The sequence below is a fragment of the Cariama cristata genome, unplaced genomic scaffold (genome assembly GCF_000690535.1).
Source record: "Cariama cristata isolate BGI_N322 unplaced genomic scaffold, ASM69053v1 scaffold15591, whole genome shotgun sequence".
In the NCBI taxonomy this organism is placed as follows: Eukaryota; Metazoa; Chordata; class Aves; order Cariamiformes; family Cariamidae; genus Cariama; species Cariama cristata.
This window is the reverse complement of record NW_009598830.1, coordinates 17,238-37,267: the sequence shown is the minus strand read 5'-3', so window position 1 is coordinate 37,267 and position 20,030 is coordinate 17,238. Positions and strand designations below refer to the sequence as shown.

The 20,030-nt window shown below is 42.0% G+C and overlaps 1 protein-coding gene across 1 annotated transcript in view; it reads right to left on the bottom strand.

Moving 5' to 3' along the window:
• Positions 1–3,686: 3,686 nt before the first annotated feature.
• Positions 3,687–20,030, bottom strand: part of LOC104168758 (multidrug resistance-associated protein 5-like) — a 32,484-nt gene continuing 16,140 nt past the window's right edge. Inside the window, 15 exon segments of the mRNA XM_009709452.1 lie at positions 3,687–5,233; positions 5,960–6,124; positions 7,209–7,322; positions 8,206–8,284; positions 8,716–8,875; positions 9,600–9,789; positions 12,112–12,201; positions 13,486–13,672; positions 15,055–15,183; positions 15,329–15,482; positions 16,022–16,101; positions 16,103–16,146; positions 16,504–16,650; positions 17,731–17,915; positions 18,637–18,739. Coding sequence (XP_009707754.1) covers positions 5,132–5,233; positions 5,960–6,124; positions 7,209–7,322; positions 8,206–8,284; positions 8,716–8,875; positions 9,600–9,789; positions 12,112–12,201; positions 13,486–13,672; positions 15,055–15,183; positions 15,329–15,482; positions 16,022–16,101; positions 16,103–16,146; positions 16,504–16,650; positions 17,731–17,915; positions 18,637–18,739 — 1,929 coding nt within the window. The 3' untranslated portion in view covers positions 3,687–5,131.

Here is a 20,030-nt window from a genome sequence, read left to right as displayed (position 1 = left end):
GCACGGCTACAGTCCGCCCTGGCCCTGGCGCACCCTCCTCCGCACAGCCTGAATGCTTCATTTTCACCTTCCCCTTCCCCAGCTCCAAGACAAACAGCCCCAAACCCTCACCTCACAGCTCCCAGCAGGGCTGATGTGTGCACCCTCATCCCACCACTACCTATTTTGGCCTTCCTCCATCCTGCACCTGGTCACTCTCCTCCCATGGAGCTCACAGTCTAACCCTAAATAGCCTCCCTCTGCCAGCACCCCATGCACCCCCTTTTTCAATCTCTTCCCTCCCACCTTGGCTGCCCGTAGTTGCCTGCCTCCAACACTCACTCCAAGCTGCCCCCTGAGCCCAGCTCAGACATAACGTACTTCACTCTTCCCCAGCCCTCCTTCTCGAGGCAATCAATCACACACCATCCACTCCTACCTTCCTAAATTGGAAAGGACAGAAACCACAAAATTATAATCTTTATACAACCGCTTGTTTCTCTGCATGGCAACAGTAGGAGACAGTAAGCTGGAAGGAAGGAGGTGAGCTGGAAGTAACTGTGATTTGAACTCCACGCAGCCCAAGAGCGCTGTACAGGAAATCTCTCTGCCCTGTGTAGTGACACTTCTGTAAGTTATTTTCACTGTTAGACTTTGTCTACCTCAGCTGCCTGATGAGTCTCCAAGGCACGTCTTTTGGATGACACGGGAACATTCATTACATGTTTGTGGCTTTAATGAACCCATAGTGGTACATTCTAAGAGCCTTCCAAGCTTTACATTAGCGACAGCAGCATCTGCACCAAGTTCCAACTGAGTTTCCACTGTATCGTCATATTCCGGGCAGAAACTGCGGCCCCAACACAACATGGCTGCTGTCACCAGCTGAACCAAGGGTAAAACAAATCACAGTATTATCCTAGGCTGACCTGAAGCTGGGACTATAAAGAAAACCTTTGTGTGATTGCTTATGTATAGTAAAATACACACTACAGTTGCAGTAAAAAATAACAAGGCAGCATTCAGGAAAGCTCTTTGGTTGATGAGGGCATTACAGGCACCCTGCATCTTCTCAGTATGTTCTTTTGAAGCACCTTCAAGAAGCAATTTTGTCTTCGCCCAGTCCCCTTCTAAGAGAAACTTTTTGTCCTGCCACCTTTTCTCTCCACATCCTCCTTTCATAAATGAAATTTTCTGCATTTATCCTTTGCTTCTGATACCTTCTCTCACTCATACCCTTTGCCTTTTGAAATAATTGTGCTTTCTCAACCTTTGTTCCCAGCCATACACTAAGACTTCTTGATCTCCCTCTGAATTTCATCTGGGGGTAATACGCAGACCACAGCCCCAGCAACCTCAGGATCTGCCCCTGTATGATCTTCACTGCAGGTAATGGTGAAGTCTCCTCAGGTGTTCAAGCTAGCACAACTTCAGGGCCTGACTTTGGACTTAATTACACCAATCTAACTGCACATTAACTCCATTGGGTAATTTTAGAAGAATCCTACCTGCGTTTTGATTGAAGTTCCAAGCCAGCGCAATGTTTCCACTCATCAGATAGATGAGATGAGCAGGACCACATTCTCTCCAAGAGTCTCTAAGCTTATGATAATGAATTGGGATCGGCTGCACTCACTGCCTTTGGACAGAATAAGCAAAACTGATGCAACTGAAATTCCAGAGGGTAATACAGCAAACCAATTGCTCTCAAGTTGCACACCTGTTGGTCTTGGGCCACAGCCTTTGCTATATACTAAGAAGGATGTGTTATCTCCGTGCTATTTTGGGTAGGATCTCTTTATGGAAAGCCTCTGTCCCAATCCCAGTCTTAATTCTACTCCTCACAGGATGAAGTCTTCTCTGGGATCTCATACTATAAATTCAAAAGCAGGATCCAGTTCCTGAAAATTCCCATCGTCATCAGCCTCTTGTAGGATGCTTCAAAGATACACCTATTTCAGTCTCCTTTGTCAATACTGATGTTTCTTCCTTCCACTTCAGTGACAGGGCAGCCCTGGGCCAGGCCTCAGCTTGCTCCTGTGGTTCAGGACGAAAGCCAAGAAAAAAGAATTACTGCTACCCATGTGAGAAGCAATACTTCTGTACTGTCTGCGAGACAAGTGCCAAATGAAACAGATAAGCGATTACAGCAGAAAAACCATTTCCCTCTCACAGTCTGTCTCCTTAATTCCTAAGTAACAACGCTGGAGCTAAGGTTTAACAAAATGGTTGAGCTGATCCCTGCTGTCCACAGGTGACTGTTCGCCTGCTCCATCACAGGCCCTTCTTTGACACCTTGCTGAGCTATTTCAGCTCACTGAAGCACCAGGAAAGCATTCACCTTTTTAGGACAGTGTAACTGGAAAGCAGCATTTTGGTGCAGTGAATCCTGAGCGCAGTTTCCTCTCATACCTATGCTAGTGTTACAGTTAGCACCTACTGAAAACAGCAGCCTCGCTTCACCTCCCTTCCACGTGTGCCTTCCTGTCTCCTCCTTTGTACAGCATTCTGCTTTGGGAGGGTGAACTTTCTGCAAGGCAGCTTTCTGAACTGGCTCACTGCTGGACCAGGCAAGAGCCAGTGCTGGCATCAGGAAAACGGAAGGAACTCCCAGCCTGGAAGAAGAAGGAGGACAAGATCAGGATGGCTCCCCTTTTGCCCAGACTGCCATTAGCTCAGTCTTAGCTGCAAAATGAAGCCACACTCTGACCCCAGAGGCACTTGAGAACTAGGTACATTGGCCTTTTTCTTCAAGGGAGATCTGAAGTTCATGGGGTAAACTCAGTTCTGCAGGGCCCAAGACAATTCTGTCCTTGACAGAGTTGCACATGACAACTGACTGAACTGTTTTAACCACGGTCTTAGGCAGATGCATTTCACATTCTCTTCCTCTCCTCTTAAGCTATTCAGCCTTCATCCTTGCATTCTACGCAGCTCTGCTTTTAGGGAAGAAGCAGGGCATTACCTCTTTGGCCTATCACCCCTGCTCCCTCGTGCCTCTCCCCGGTTTCTTTTTGTCCTCAAGTTTCTGATCAAAAAAGAACCGCCTTGCTTAGCTGGGTGTTCTTTGGAGAGAGGCCTATTATTTCTCCCTTTCCTAACCACAACATACAGTCATGCTGTTCCTTGAACTGAGTAACACTGAGCAAAATGGCAGCCAGTCCCTGACAGAGAGTAAGCTTAGGTCCAGACCTGTGAGCAGGGTAAGATCTGTGCTAGTTAATTCTTGCTTAGGACAGGACTTACTAAAGAACAACTATAACAAATTATGTGCTTTGGGCTATCCTCAAGCTACAATCTAAGCTCTGATTTGCCTGAGGTATTGGTAGGTAGAAACGCTTGTTGCTGTGACTTCGCAGTCATGTCACATTACAAACATAACACTTGCAGGTAAAGAAAGTGGAAAGATCTGAGCCTAAAAAGGATCTTCTGCATTTCGTCTGACCTCCCCCCCCTTGCTACTTGGCTTGAAATCTTGCACAATAAATTATTACTCTATACTACTCAACACAAACATACATACATTGGAGGGCACAAAAATTACCCACTACACTTTTAAAGAAACACTTCCACGTTGAAGGAAGAAAGATCAGGTCGTGGCGCATATACAAGAAAAAAAAAAACCAGCCTGCAAAAACTGTCCCCCAGGGCTCAAAAAGGTGAAAAGTGATTTATATGCCCAAAACAAACCACTTAAGCCAATAAAATTTACAAAACCCAAAATAGTTTTATTTACTTTTCAGATTTCTGCCTCAATGAGACATTTTGCAAACATGCTAAGGCTACAAAATGTCCAAGTTGACAAAGACATGCAACGCTGACCATTCAATAAGTCACAGCTATTATAGGAGCTACCATGCCCACCCGGGCCACAGGTCCCGTAAAACAGGGATGGTGTACAGTGATCATGGCAATGCACTACGCAGGACCTAGTAACCTGAGGTAGGTCTCTTTACAGTAAGAAAACGATGTCCTACACCAATGTTACATCCTGATCAACAGGAACCTATTTAAAGTTCCAGAAGACGTGGGGTAGGGGACTGTTTCCTTAACAAGTGCGCAATAAAGAAACAGGAAATATTGATGTTATTTAACCTTAGTATAAGTGAGCAGAGAAAAGAGTTAGTGTTACCCATGCCAATGAAAGCCAACCTAAACCTCTGAGAAGTGTTGTTAGCAGCTTCAAGATAAAGTCAGCTGAAGCAACTCTGAACAGGCTTTCCTGCTAGCATACAGGGCATGATTTGAACCTTATGATTAATTTGTTACAGATCATTCCACAAACAGTTAAGATTTTGGTTGTGTTAGATCAAGGAAGCAGGAAGAGCTTGGGCTTGCTTGCATTAAAATAAACCCTGCTGATACAGTAAGAAATACTGTATCGGGACACTGAGAAAATACGAGGCCTTAATGTGACCCAGAAGTGGTTCTCCACTCAAGAGATCACTAAAAACCCTGCTTTGGGAAAGCATCATGGGAAGCAGCAGCTGCTGCTGCGGTGAACACTAGCAATGCTCCAAATAGCTTTGATAAATTACAATGCAATAGTTACACCACAGAGCTCTTCTCCCCTGTGCTAGACAACAAAGATGTGACAATAAAGGACAGTATTGCAAAGCTTCACTTCCACTCAGACACGCAGAAAATCTGGCACTAGGAAAAGACCAACTGTAAAAGACAAAACGGTGTCTGATACAGTCCGATAACAAAGCCAGATCTCTGGTACCATAAACTGTACAAAAATGATAGAAAAGAATATGCACTGTTATTAATACAGTGCTTATTTTAATATAAAATAAACAGCTTACATTTCCACTGTAAATATAGGCTATATACAGAATTATGTATAGATATAGCTACATGTATAAAGCTTCATTATAGGCCTCTGATACATTTATAACTATGGCTCCCTGAGCCATTTGTAGAGTGCATTTAATAACAAAAAAATTAGTAATATGATTATGGAATAAATACAATAATAAAAACATGAAGAATTCTTCTGACATGGTTTTAAAAACTCTGGCTTGACACATTGTGCTAAAAATTAAAAGATGAAAAGGCAATAATCCGCTTGAAGGAGGAGGAGGAAGAGCTGGCCTGCCACAGGCAGAGAGTGCAGCTCTCCAAAATCAAAGTGACTTTGCCCTGAATTTTAGCCCTTGACAGCAACCTTGTTCTCGGCAGCAGCAAACATAGCATAGAAGCGCGAGTTCTCATTGGCCAGAAGGGCAGTCGGCGTGTCAAATTCCACTACCTAAAAGCAAACAAGGCAGGTAAAGTATGTCAGTAAAATCCAGCAGAAAATGGATTCCCACCCCTTGGACTTGCGACACGATAGTAAAGAAGCCAAAACATGGCATTCATCTTTAGATGAGACAACAGGCGGTGAAAGTATACACGTTTATGCATACAGAACGTAACCCGGGATGCTTCAAACTAGCTCAGACAAACCCTGGAACTACCCAGTAGGAAGCAGCCTCTGGTGGCTCCAGCAAACAGAGGCAGATGCTATGGGTTTTTGCCTTCTCTACCTTTAAAAGCCTTGCCAAATGTTCTTACATTCAATTTAACTGTTTATGGCTCCCCCATGGAGGCCTGAAAAGTGGGTAAAGTCTCTCTCATACACCTGTTTGATAGCACAGGGCTTCATGAAAGTAATAGGAAACTGCCACTGAGCCTCAGCAGAGAAGCTTACGTTACTACCCATCTCAGAATTAACCTACAAAGGGAGTTTTAAAAACACTTTTAAAAGAGACACTGTTAGTCTACGGTACTTTCTTAGAGCGTAAAATAAATTTTGCCCTCTTTGACCTTGCCACAGTCAGGCAATAACAGATTCTATTGGAGTATTATTACTAAGGATGTGAATGAATAGAGGATTTTCTACCCTGCAATACTAGCTGTTCTTTTAGTTCAGTCTGCACATATGGCACCACCAGACTGCAATGGGAACTGTAGCCACAAAAGTCTTTCTGCTTACCTGTCCTTGTGTTAGCACCATGATCCGATCAGAGCCCAGTACCGTATGCAGTCGATGAGCAATTGTTAACATAGTGCAGTCTGCAAATGCCTCTCTGATAGTCTCCTGAATCAGTAAGTCTGTCTCTGTGTCCATAGCAGCTGTTGCTTCATCCAGTATCAAAATCTGAAAGCAGCATATAATCCTCACTGTTACCCATAAAAACACTTTCCCTCCCTGAACATAAAAATATGTACAGTGGGCAGAATTGGCATGACCAAGAGTTGTTACACAGCTGGCAATCCTTACGGAGCTGTGGTCACAAAAGTAGTTTTTACAAGCACCCTTTCAGTTTTCTTTATGTAATTGCCTTCAACAAAATTACCCTATGGATGACACTTGCATTTTACGGTCACATCCTACAGCTATGAGATGTCTGGGTTCTGACCTGGGCCTCAAGTTTCCACTACTTTCAGTTCTACATTCAGCAGTTAAATCTCAAATACAAATTTTACTGGTAAACTAATATGACACATCCTTGGTGGTGACATTCCTTCTGGAATGAGTCAATACTGACTAGGCTTACTAGTTTTCTTATGCTGGAAAGAATTACCCTTCCTCTCAGACTCAAACTGATTTGAAGTGGTGTCTTGTCAAAGCTAAACGAGACCAGTTTTGTGCAGGTACTACAGAGAGAGCAGTAACTTCTGCTGAGCAGTCTGGCTTTAAAACAGATGCAGAGTAAACCTTAAAATATTATGGTGTGCCAAGTTTAAAAAAAAGCCATGTTAAAATCAGAATCCTGGCCAATGTCAATCCAAAAGTCCTTTCTCACTAATTATTATTTGCCTTCCACTCCTGCAAAACCTTTTACTTCACTGGCATAGCATGGTCCCAAATTCCACTTGGAGACTATATTTTAGCGGAACACCGTGTAGAAGGAAAACACTTAGCTTACGTTCACAAAAAGGTGGAAGGAGGAAAGAATCTGATGCTCACCAGTAACAGGACATTCTGAATAGATGATTAGGTCAGCCTGACACCTTATTATTAACACCAACAAGCAATACCTTTCTGACAGCAGGACATTACAGGAGCTAGCAGATGGCTACAGATGCCTTCCTAGTTGTTCTAACCCTACACCTCTCTGGGTTGCAGTAATTGTTGGTGTGATTCCTCTGACAGATAGAGTGAATCTGGCAGAAAAAAAAGGCTTGTTCAATCCTATAATTTTGAGATCTCCAGCTATTTCTCTCGTCACTATGCTCACCTTGCAACGACGCAGTAGAGCTCTAGCTATGCACAGTAACTGTCTCTCTCCAACTGAAAAGTTTTCCCCATTTTCCATCACTTCTGAATCAAGTTTCATGGGCAGCTGGGCAACCTGTGTGGGAAAGAGGAGGCAAAAATCTTCGAGCATTGCACAGACTTTTTGTATTTCCATGGCAAGAGACAAACAGTTGCTCCTCCTGCAAAATCTGGTTTTGCCCATGTTCCAAAATATTCATCGCACTTTGCTGTCCATCTCTCCCTGTCTCTGTTGGGGAAATTAGTAACAAGCAACTAATGCTACAGTAGCAATACAACATCAGATCGGCCCAGTCTGGTTGAAATGCCTGTGACTCAGTGATAGCTCCTGAGAACACCACTAGGACTAAGCTAAAAGAGCTATATCATCTCAGTAGGCAACCTTGGAATGACTTAAGTATTTAATTTCTAGAAAAAAGCGTGCCATGTACAAAATCATATCAACTTGAATACAGATCTCCTAACAATCTTTCTCCCCAAGAGAAAAGAACGAACCCTAGTCCCTGCAGGAATTACTGCAGCCTACATACCATAGCCATACACGCCACCTGACTTACGAGAAAAGAATTCGAAATGTCATGGCAGTGAGGCTTGCTGCAGAAGGCCTTGCAAAGGGCAGATTTTAAGTTCAGTATAAACGTGCATGTGTGACATTTACACTTGCAAATGCAGAATGCACACCTAAAGCACATAGAGAAAAATATCACTTGAAATATTTTAACACCCTAGGAGTCCATGTGATGAAGGAGCACTCTGCTATGCTATGTACTAAAATGTACACACCTGAAATACGGCACATTCTCAAAAAAAAAATCAGTCAAATAATGTATAAGGCAATGAGGGGGAAAAATTGCAAAGAAAAAGCTTTATCTAAAAGTCTCTGAAGTAGCTACTAACAGAACATGTTGGTTTGGAAGCTAAAATACAAACATGTATCTCATAGTGCACATAATACTTACACACTCCTTCATGTGAGTTCTTTCCAAAGCATCCCAGATTTGTTCCTCACTGTACTGATTGAAAGGATCCAAGTTTGATCTGGAGGGCGAAGCAGAAAACATAACCAGAATTTTTATTCAGCAATGAATGGCAAAACAGCAGTGTGCTAATTCATCCAGATGGACAATTCCCACCTAGCCTTCCACTGACAGGATTTCCTTGCCAAGTAAATCAGATGCTCCCAGCACACTAGGGTTACAGTTGCCAAAGAACAAAAGAGTAGAGATGGAAGACAAAGGTACAAAAACTTCAATCAAATCTAAAGGGAAAGCAAGACTTCCATAGAGGATGATCATATCCAGTTCTGCACTGGACGAGGTAAAATCATCTACCTGTGCTTTTTTTGTTTCAAAAAGAGAGAACAGAAGCTAGGATGCCCGAGAAATAACATCTCACCAGGCACCTATTTGAGTTCAAGTATAAGCTGGTAGCATCCTTACTCCCTGTTGCCTTCTTATGGCCTCACTAACCTCACAGTGCCACTGAATAGCACAGGTTCCTGAGGAATTATTGAGAGTTTGCTGCGAAGATCTGCCAAACCAATGTCATTTATTTTCACTCCATCAATTTTAATGCAGCCTCCAGACAGTTCAACAAGACGAAAGAGTGCCATTCCAAGGGAAGACTTCCCTAAAAATGAGACAGGAAAAACAATACTAATGTTTCTATAATCATAGCAGCTTTGAGATGAGAAAGCATTTTAGAAGCTATCCATCTGTAAGAGAAGTGGTTTAAAATACCATAAAGTCCTGGCAAACAATGCTGGAGTTCAATTTAAACTTCTAAGCAACTGTAGGGGCAGCTCCTAATCTCTTCTCACAGAAGCCACATCTGCAGTGCTGCCCCACCCCCACTACCAAAACCTTGCAACATACACCCAATACAGCAATATTAATGGCTTATTTAGAAACTACAGTTTGGAGTTGATTTAAGTCATCTTACAAACAGGGTTTTGATTCTTCACATTACAGACTTCTGAGATAGCTTAGAGCCAAACCTGGCTACAGCATCAGTACAAAAAACTTTTAAGACAGTCAAATTAGCTATGTATGTTGTACGTAGCATTTTGTGCTGATAAGTGCCTCGGGGTGTTAAAAATTATAAGCATACTGGCTTAGGCAGAGTAGGATATCCCTCCAGTTTAAATGGAAATTTGTTTTCGTTATTCTTTACAGGGATCCTGCTTATGTATGCACATGAACAGAATCCACTGACAGACTGCTGGACCACTCCTGTGCAATTAACAATTTCTTCAAATGCAGAGAAGACAGAAGAACCAATATGACTGCCCTACTCTATTCCATTGCCATTCTGTAAAAGCAGTAATTTAACTCTGCTTCGTGATTTTCCTTACCTGAGCCTGTCCTTCCCACAATGCCAATCTTCTCCTTCGGTTTGATGGTAAAGGACACTTTTTTAAGTACTAGAGGGAGGTTCTCTCGGTACCGCATCTCTGCATTTTCAAAAACAACTTCACCTTCCTGTGGCCAGTCCAGAGGAGGAGTTTTATTCTTAATTCGAGCAGGAGCTTCCAGGGAAAGTGTCTTTAAAAAAAAAATACAGAAGTTCAGTTCCCAGTAAACAAAAAACTAGAAAGGAAAATTATCAGTTGCAGCTTTCAGCTTCCCCGCATACTCAGCCCATATCAGTTTATGGCAGTTTTATGAAGAGCTGTGAGGCTGGATGCAGGCCCAGTGGTTCAGAAGTTTTCTGTGTTACACTAACCACACTGTTATTCCCCTCCTGTTGCCTCAATAATGACACTGGTCCTTCTACACAACAATGTTTTTCATCAATGGAATTTAAAGTGTATTTTAGGCCTATTACTTATGAGCACAATGGAGTTTTGTGGCACTCCAAAGACTGGATGCTTCTAGATGCGAAATCTGCTGTATTTCTAAGTCTCATTTGCTATGCCATGCCAGGGTCACCTCTGTTGATTCTGACACAGCAGAGAATGCCCATGTGCCACTGTACAAATGCTACCCTCCTCCTTCTCTTCCTCATTCTCCCCTGGTCTATTAAACCACTGAGTCAGTCGGGCCCCTTCCAGCTTGCTCACTTGCACTATTTTACTCTGCCCCTTAATAGGTCCCTCATTAAGCAGTTCACAGATTAAACACAAAAGCAGAACCTCCAAAAGCTAAATATGAGCCTTTATAGCATGTTTAGAATGAAGCCAAGGTCACTTTCCCATATTTGGCACAAGCAGCCTCAAAGAATGGCAGAAATCCTGTCATGGGATTCACGTCATGTAACTCTAAACACATACAAAGTAAGACTCTCCAACCGAATCAGGCCCCGTGAACTCTTTTAGAGTCACTACAAAGAAGCTAGCATTTCTGGAGTGTGGTTTTTATCATTCTAATATAAACACTAAGAACAGGTAATAAATCACCCTCTGGAGATACCCATTTCCTACACTGACTACAGAGAGATCCCACTAAGGACTATGTTAATTGTGGACATCTGCCACATCTAGTTAGAGGCAGATTAATTGTACCACAAGGGTTTGAGAAAACCAGCGATCTGCTACAATAGTACTCCCATTCTTTAGGCTTGGTGCTCATAACAGCAGCCTCGGAACCCGCAATGAGAAAAGCCAAGCTGGGACTTGGTAAGACACAGAACCTGCATGGTGTTTTGCTGCTCCCCGACTCCTTCACTTTAGGTTCAAACTAGTTTTACAGTTTCATAATAAAATGGCTGTGTAGAGATCCAAATGAGAAAAATCACATAAACTGTTGCTTAATAGTGATATAAAATGAGAGATAGCAATAAAAAAAACCCAACAGCCTACAACTATAGCTTTTGCCACTGAAGGCCTGACAGTGAAAAACCCATCTCAGCCCAGTGAGAGATATCAGGCAATATTTGGCACAGAGTTGTCAGCTTGTGTGGTCGTCAAAGTCTTCCATACACAGAATTTTTCTATTTAGGTGCCACAAGAGGATTTATTTAACTGGCGCAGTAAGCAGTTTAAGTATTTTTTTTTCTCTTCAGTATTAAATCTGAAAAGATTCTACAAATATCAACTACTACATAGCCCAGATATACCCAAACAGATATACAGGTCTCTCCAAAGTTTAGAGGGAATGTGTACTATGTGTTAAGTAAAAGTGTCTTTCACCTCAAAGACCAGACCCAGCAGAAGGCTTTCTCCTGGCTACACTTTCCCCGTTGGCCTATGCCCAGTTCTGCATACACAAATCTTAATTATGAAGAAAGGGTTATAGATAATCAGGAGCAATCAGAGCAGCTTGCAAAGCATTTAGCCTGGCATATCTTTCATGTTTAGCACAGCACATTTCTCATGCTTGCAATGAGAGCAATTCCTTGACTTTTTAAGCAAATAGAAATACATTGTATAAGTTAGCTGTGGAAAAAGAAGACGACTTATTAGGATGAAGCAAAATTACATACAAATAAAGTAACAAACAGTTATTTGTGTTTAAATGAAGGAGTTACATTACATTTGGAATGAAGTATGCTGGAACACCATCCTTTTACTGTAAAATATTGTACTGAATTCCCAGTTATCCCTTTCACATACTCCAGTCTTTTCTGAGAGCGTCAGCAAACTTTCAATATCCTTATGTAACTTCAGTGATGCCAGGCAAGTGACACCTGTAAGCTTAGTCACCTACCAGCTCTTGTAGCATTCACCCTGCCAATGCTTATATACATGCTTTGCAAAACAAATTCACTCTGCAGCATTACAATACATGCATTAATGTGTTTACAAGATCAGAAACATACATTCTGTACTAAGGCAAACTATGACTGACTTTCTCTTCTCTTATGCCAGCAACGTAACAAGCAATAAGAAATTTTACAACAGGCAGTTGAATGTATTATTGTCATACCTTGATATAGTGATCAATCCTCTCCACTGAGGTGAAGCGAGCTTCTGTCTCTGAAGCAAGTCTGACTGTAAACTGGAATAATCCTGTTAACTGGAGTGATAGGAGAAAATGAAGACAAAGTTAGAGACCTGTGATTTATTATTGAATTAAGAGATGAACCTAATGGATAGTGTAGCCAGCAACACTAAGGCAGTGATCGTCCCCCTGTACTGGGCACTGGTGAGGCCCCACCTCAAGTGCTGTGTTCCGTTTTGGGCCCCTCACTACAAGAAAGACGTTGAGGTGCTGGAGCGAGCCCAGAGAAGGGCAACGAAGGTGGTGAAGGGTCTGGAGCACAAGTCTGATGGGGAGCGGCTGAGGGAACTGGGGGTGTTTAGTATGGAGAAAAGGAGGTTGAAGGGAGACCTTACTGCTCTCTACAACTACCTGAAAGGAGGTTGTAGTGAGGTGGGGGTCGGTCTCTTCTCCCATGTAAGAAGCAATAGGACAAGAGGAAATGGCCTCAAGTTGCACCAGGGGCAGTTTAGATTAGATATTAGGAAAAATTTCTTCACCAAAATGGTTGTCAAGCATTGGAACAGGCTGCCCAAGGAGGCATTTAAAAGACTTGTAGACGTGGGGACATGGTTTAGTGGTGGACTTGGCCATGCTAGGTTAACGGTTGGACTTGATGATCTTAAAGGTCTTTTCCAACCTAAATGATTCTATGATATTTGATACAAGTCCTCTTGGCATTGGGTATCATATATCTAAGGTGTCCAAGGCAAGCTGACTTTAGTTAATAGTTACTTTTAAAATAAACATAATTTAATCACTTGGAAAGCCAGCAGTTTAGAGAGGTTTCCCAGGAGCAAATATTAGCCGTCTAAGTCTTGTAATATCACCTTACTACCACCAGGAGGCAGAAAAGGCCAAACAACAGCTCTAACAGTAACTGTTCCGAGCCCGGAAGCCAGTCTAACCCGGGCAGCTGAAACAGTGGATGCTGCCCGCTGGGAAAACATACTGCAGGCAATACATTAAGGCATCAGTTTGGCAGATGTCTGATGTACCATCAACCCAATTTCTGAAAATATCCAGGAAAATTGCGATTTGCAGGATATACAGTAGAAACCGTTTGAGGCTCTTCATCACTTAAGAAGAGACAGTTCCCCAAAACAACAGCCTTAAGCACCTAGCTCCTCATAATTTGTAATTTGGGTGCTAGCAAAAGGTCCTGACTCTGGATTGTTTTCCCCTCCACTACCAAAAGAGTTAACAGTGTCTTCTTCCATTCTAGTGCATTAAGGAAAGTTTTCAATGGCATGTTACTTTTACTTATTGATAACTACATTAAATGAGAAATTAAATATTACAGTATGTGCACATACTCACCTGCACAGCATATGAGATAGCCAGCCCAGCATAGGCAGGAGGAATCTGGCCATGCATTAAGACAATCATAAGGCCAGTGGTTGTGATAAGAGCAATGCTGATAATGTCCAGCCGTACAGCTAGCCAGCGCATTGCACAGCTGAACAGGTAAAATGGTGCCTGATTGTCATCTAGGAGCTCCTGATACCTGAAACAAATACAGGGAAAGTTAGTAGACCTCCACGAATCTCATGTTCTACAAATAGCAGAGCTACTTAAATCCCTGTTCCAGTATCAGAATTCAGGGTGGGAAGTCTAGTCCATCATTGACAAAGTCTCAAACTAAGCCATGAAAGCAGGGTTTACAAACTTCCCTGAATAACATCAGATATCTACTTAGCTCAAACTCTTGGAAGTCAAATTACCAAGCTTCTGTGTACAACAATGAATTATACTGGGGTGAATCAAAATTCAGGGACGTTACACATACTTTCACCACAACTTCACCTATGCAAGACCTTCCAGAGGATGCTCAATGGCAACAAGTTACTCCAGAGGTAAGAGCAGCAGTGCTTCAGAATAAGCAGAGAGTACGTGTTATTTTATACACAAATGTAAAAGTAAAGTTACAGCAAGTTTTGATAGGATTGGTGACACTAATTAAAACATATCCAAAACCACTTAATTTACAATCCTGACACTGCGTAGCTGAGAAAGTATATTTAAGGGGAGACACTTGAGAGATTCACAAAGCCAGTAACTAGATTATCTGATCATCCAACTCAGTTTTACACCTCTCACTGTTGCAGTGTGTGCAGTGCCTTAGTGCTCTAGCACCAGCAATGCTAAGGGACTGCTATTTGCACCTCTGCGACCTTTCATCTAAGCTGGTGTAGCAGTGTCTTTCCAGAGCTTCTATGGCAATATCCCCTGTGCTCCCAGGCTGTTGGTGTCACGACCTCGCACCTGCAAAACTCTGATATTGTTATGGTAGGTTCTCATGGGAAGCAACTACCACTCACATGAGAAATGATAGACTTCCCCTCACTAACATTTGTTTTGCAGATTTTAGTTTACACTAGAGAAGACCAAGTATAGTGCACAAGGCAGCTAACAATCACTTAAACACTTGATAAATGCTGTCCAGTGATACACATGCACAGAGACTAGCAGCTCATCAACGTGCACACTGAGGTTTTGTTAGCATGCTCTAACCAATGCTAGTATCATCACAAGGAGAAACAACCAATAGAAAGTATAAGCAGGACCCTGATCAAAAGTATATACTACTAGCAAAAAAGTATGGTCAAAAGTTGTCCTCACCATTATGACTGCCACCTGCTGCTCTGCAGAGAACTCCAGAGGAGGGCACCCACCTGGGACCCCACCACTGTTCTTTTCAGTTGGCTACTGGGGAGTTTTCCCTTACCCTTCTTCTTGTTCTCCCTCATTTTCCCCTGAAAAGCAACTTTCAGTCTTGGAGCCAATGCACGCCATCAGCTATAGATCCCATTAATAAATCTTTCTGAAGATAAACCTGTTGCACCCTGCTTTGTGTTCCACCACTCTTAGATGGCTATCTAGACTGACCTGTGTAGAAATTCCTGTCCTTTGTGGTAGGCGTGGATTGTGGAGAGACCCTGGATGCTAGATGTAATATGAGACAGGAATGGAGACTGTGTGATGTTGTCCAGACGCTTGAGCTCTCTAATAAAGACTCTGGAAGGAAAGAAGCACTTTTAAGGCACATGTACAACCACCATACGCCAACCACTACATTGATGCATATATCTTGAAGAACCCTATGTCCTTACTAATGAGTCAAAGTATCTCTATTTTCAGTCAAAGCAGCTGATGTACTTACCTAGACACAACATGCAGAACTGTGAATAGGACAATGAGGGGCCCCACTGCCACCAGGAACCAGGGGAAAACCCCAGAAATCACCCCGACACAGAAGAACACAAGTATGACATTCTGGATGAACATTTCTGCTTGAAATGGCAAACGAACATCAACTGGAAAAGATGGAGGTAAAAGAGGAAGATCTTGAGTACAGAAAGCTAAAACAACCTATATAAAGCAATTAAGTCCAACTGTACATCATCATTGACAAGGACAGTGATTTCTCATGGCTTATTCAAATTAAAAATGTACATTTTCCTTAGGGGTCCTTTTATCTTCTGAGATGCTAGTAGTCTTTCCAATTATTCCCATTTGCAGAAACAGCACTGACACAACTCTGACGTAATTACCACTGTTGCTGTACATCAGCTTCATCCTGATACTCTAGATTCCCCCTGCATTAACTGTCAAGAGTCCATGTGCAGTCTGCAGGTACAAGAGCAGTTGCACACTTTCTTCTTTGTAAGTGAACAGGCAGACCTGAGATATCAGCTGCCTTCTAGAATCATAACCCAGGTATGTCCCAGTTCCTGCTTTGTCTATCACAAGTTCATATTTGGCAATAGATAAAGGGTACAATCACCCCAACAGTATTAAGGAGTTAATTGAGAGGTCTGAATGGGGGATTTACAGCGCATACAGTGAGAGATACCTTCATCCATGTCTTTGGAAAACCTGTTGAGAATCCGCCCAGTGGGTGTAGTGTCAAAGAACTTCATGGGGCTACGCAGATCGGAAGAGCTCATCATGCAGCCTTGAAGATGCTCTGAGAGTTCCCTGACAATGCAGAAAACATTGCAGCATTATGTAAAGATGTTTGCCTTCCTGTCACTGCCCCTCCCCTGGGCATCAAAACATTCTGCTCATTTTCTCTCTCCAATCAGAAGATTTTTTTTTTTTTTCTTGCATTCTGTGCTTCCAACCAGTGGGAAGAAGCTATTAATTCAGGCAGAAGTTTAACAGAAAGCATGGTGCAGCCCCAAGAAGTGACTTATGGAAACCTCACAATCAATGATCTGACTTCCTCTGCTTTGGAAGTCTCTCCTGGGAGGTGACCAAAAGAACCACGGTGACAGCAATACGCAGCAGGAGGAGAGGGGCGGGGATAAGAAAAACAACAGCATTGGCACATACCTTTACAAAGACAACACCACGAACAGCTTTCAGGATCAACATAACTGCCATAGACAGTGCATAGATGCCAGCATAGTAATGCATGTGAGGGTTATCTTTCATACTGTTGCTTATGACAGTATCATTTCCCAAAGTGACTGTGGTGTTCTGCAGAAAATTCAAGGTTTCAGTGAACAGTTAGTTAAGACAAGGATTAAGCATGTACATATTACAGATGGTAATATTTAACTGTCTTGTGTCCCCTCCCACCATATTTGCGTCCTAAGGACATATTTGGTATTTCTTCTTTAAATAAAGTACTTCAATGATCTTTGAATACTTCAGAAAGTTTTCCCTAGCAGAGATACTTGACTTGCAGATTTGTAGCCCTTGGCCTTTTTCCTGTATCTTTGAAAATACCACCACTATACCTACTTCATTTGCTTCCTAATCTCTCATTTCATGCTTATTTCTTGTATTCTTCTGAACAATGCCAGATACTTGCATACCACTGCTCCTATTACACAGCAATATTCACCTTGGATAGGTTGTACAGTCGTGTTATCAAACGTGTTTTTTTTTTCTGTCAGTACGCAGTAAATTCTTTACTGTCACACTGTTGTAGATTCTCATTGTCTCTCTAAGTATGTTTAAGGACCTCATTCATTATTTTAATCTTGTTGGTCATCTGCACTTCATTATTTCTTCTCTGAGGTTAGTAGTTTGCTCCGCCCACCCCAAAAAAAAAAATCTTCCAGTTATATTTCAATCTTTAAATGCACGAAGATTTGCAATCAGAGCCCCTAGAGTGGGAAAAGTTCCAAACCATCCCAGGTCATCACAATCTTCAAGGCAACTCCCAAAAGTCATTTGACTTAAAGCCATATACTTCAACAAGATTATCCTGTTAGATTTAAGGTCACGCTCAAACAAAAACCAGCCCTAAAATTAGTAATTCCCCCTGCAGCTTGTTGGCCCCTTTCACATTTTCACTTCCTTTTCTTAAACTAACCAAGACAAGGAACAAGAGGGCAGTATAAAACCATATGAGCCATTACAGTTTTCTTATTAGTGGAGCTCTCTTATTCTTGGAGATGAACTCCCTAGTGAGATCACCTCCTGGGGAGCCTTACAACTTGGTTAAATTAGGAAGCATCATTTGGTCTCATAGGACTGCTTGGGATTAGTCTAGGAGAGCAGTCCCCCTGGCTGTTAGACACAAGAGAGTAGAAAAGCTATTTATCTTACTCCACTGCCTTGCTTGATCCAGAAACTCAGCCACCAGTTGCTAAAAGCTGTACTGCCCACATTCAGCACAAACAGTGCCATGATGACGAGGAACGCGAAGGGACCTCCAGCGGCCTGAATGTAGATACCATAAACAGACCAGGGGACAGAGCCTTTGCCTTTCTCTTCCAATTGGACCAACTGGCCTGTGAAACAAAAGAGGAGGAGGAAGGAGGAGTGAGGAAAAGAAAACTGTTCCAGGAAACTTCTGCAAGTTGGTGGACATACACAAAACTACAGTCATTTTCAAACTGGACAGAATACTTTCAGAAACACAGATATTACTTAATACATAGAACTCAATGGTTCAAACAGTTTTTTTTTCAAAAAGTCACATTTCCTCTGCGGAATCATTCACATCATGGTATGTCTGAAAAAGCGTAATCAGCACAGACCTAAACACTAGGCCGCTATCAGCCTCACTATTGCGTTTTAAACCCTGCTGAAGTTCAAAGTTAAGATTAAACAGAGAGAACCACAAAACAGAGGTCAGACCTTCCACTTCTTCATACATAAACGCCATGTCCTGCCTAGGACTCTGTGAGTACCAAGCTATACACATTGCACTCTTAGGACAGGAGGGAGAGGTGGTGTGGGAGACAGGGTACTACAAGCTCCTTTGTGCCGATGGCATCTGACCAGCAGCAGCTTGATTGAACTTAAAAACATTGTGCAGGCACTCACATTTAATGAATTAATGAATGTTCTTTGCCCACTGCCCGTGTCCTGTCAACCACACTGAGTGACCAGGACTTGAGACAGCTTTCAAAACCTGAGACGAACATTCATAATACACTTTGAAAGCAAATGCTTTGAGCTTATTGGTGTATAAAATAATTACAGCCAGAAATCTGATTACATAGTTACCTTCTTCCTTCTTCACAACTTTCTCCTTCTTCACAGACCCTGTTTTGGTACTTTTATCCTGGGGTCTTTTCAGTGAACTGTTTGCGTTCTTCTTTATATTAATCTGCAGGAAAACAATGACACTAAACATATTGGAGTAATTTGCTTTGACATTTTCATATCTGAACCCAAACTTTTTATAAGCTGCCTCCTAAGGACAAAGGCTTTCAATAGCTTAGCATTCATATCAAGTAGGATATTAACTTCACTGTTATTATGGATGACTGTCAACTCTGGTGGATTAAATTCTCCTTCTCTATTAATCTGAACTGCTACCAACCTGTACTGGTAGTGCGCAAGGTTAATTTCCAGAATCAGTGGCACTATGAGCATACATGACAGAGGAATGACACTCCTACTACTGAGAGAAAGATACAATCCTCCTTGTAAAAATAACTCACAATTTTATTAAGAGGGTTTTTTTCCCCCCTACATGCCCTAGTACTTCACTCAGGAAAGCTTTTACGAAATGTCTCTAAGGACAAAGTCAGGTTAACTCGGTCTTCAAGAAATCAAATGTCCAAACATTAAACTGCACACACAATTACTGTTCTAAACCCAGTCACCTTCCCACAAATGGAAGTTACTACCTGTTCAGAGACAGCCTACATTAACTGAAACATCTTCATGGGAGAAGAGACATCTCACACTGTCAAGCCACAGAGAATCTAACCTGACCATCCATTTCTTCTTATCCCATAAGGAATGCAAATTAATGCTCCTTCCATGAGATAGCGTTTACAGAGAGACAGTGAAGGTCCACCAAGCATGAAGATGGGAGAATCTCACCTTAACTGTCATTACATTAATCTTAAAATGGCACACCTATAATCTTCATGCCTTAGAGAGGATAAGCAGAGTAATGCACTACATTATTTCACTTCTTCCACTAACATCTCCCAGGAGAAAATTTCACCTACCACCTTCTATATGTGTGTATTTATCACAATGATACCTTTTCAGAAAGTTTTTTTTAAATATGTCTGCAACTTGTGAACAAGGAGCCTCTCATCTCTTAAAAAATAAACTGCTGATGTCGTTTTTAATCTCTTCTTACTGAGAGAAAAAGCACACAAAACCTAGAGAAGTAAATCATCATCAAATAAAAAGCAGCAAAGTTGCTTACTCCAAAGAGTAATTTCAGGAAACAAAGAGGAGAAAGGTGGGAAAAATTAATTCACTGAAAATTTAAATGCCTGTCCTACTGAATGGTTCTTGTTATTCTCCAGATTTACATTTTTTCCACCAACTAGAATACTAGAGGATAAATCCAAGTCTGCATTTACAGCCATTGTTTCACAAGAGAAGCAGTGTCGAGCAACGAATTTTTTTTCTCAACCCCACCAAACCAAAGC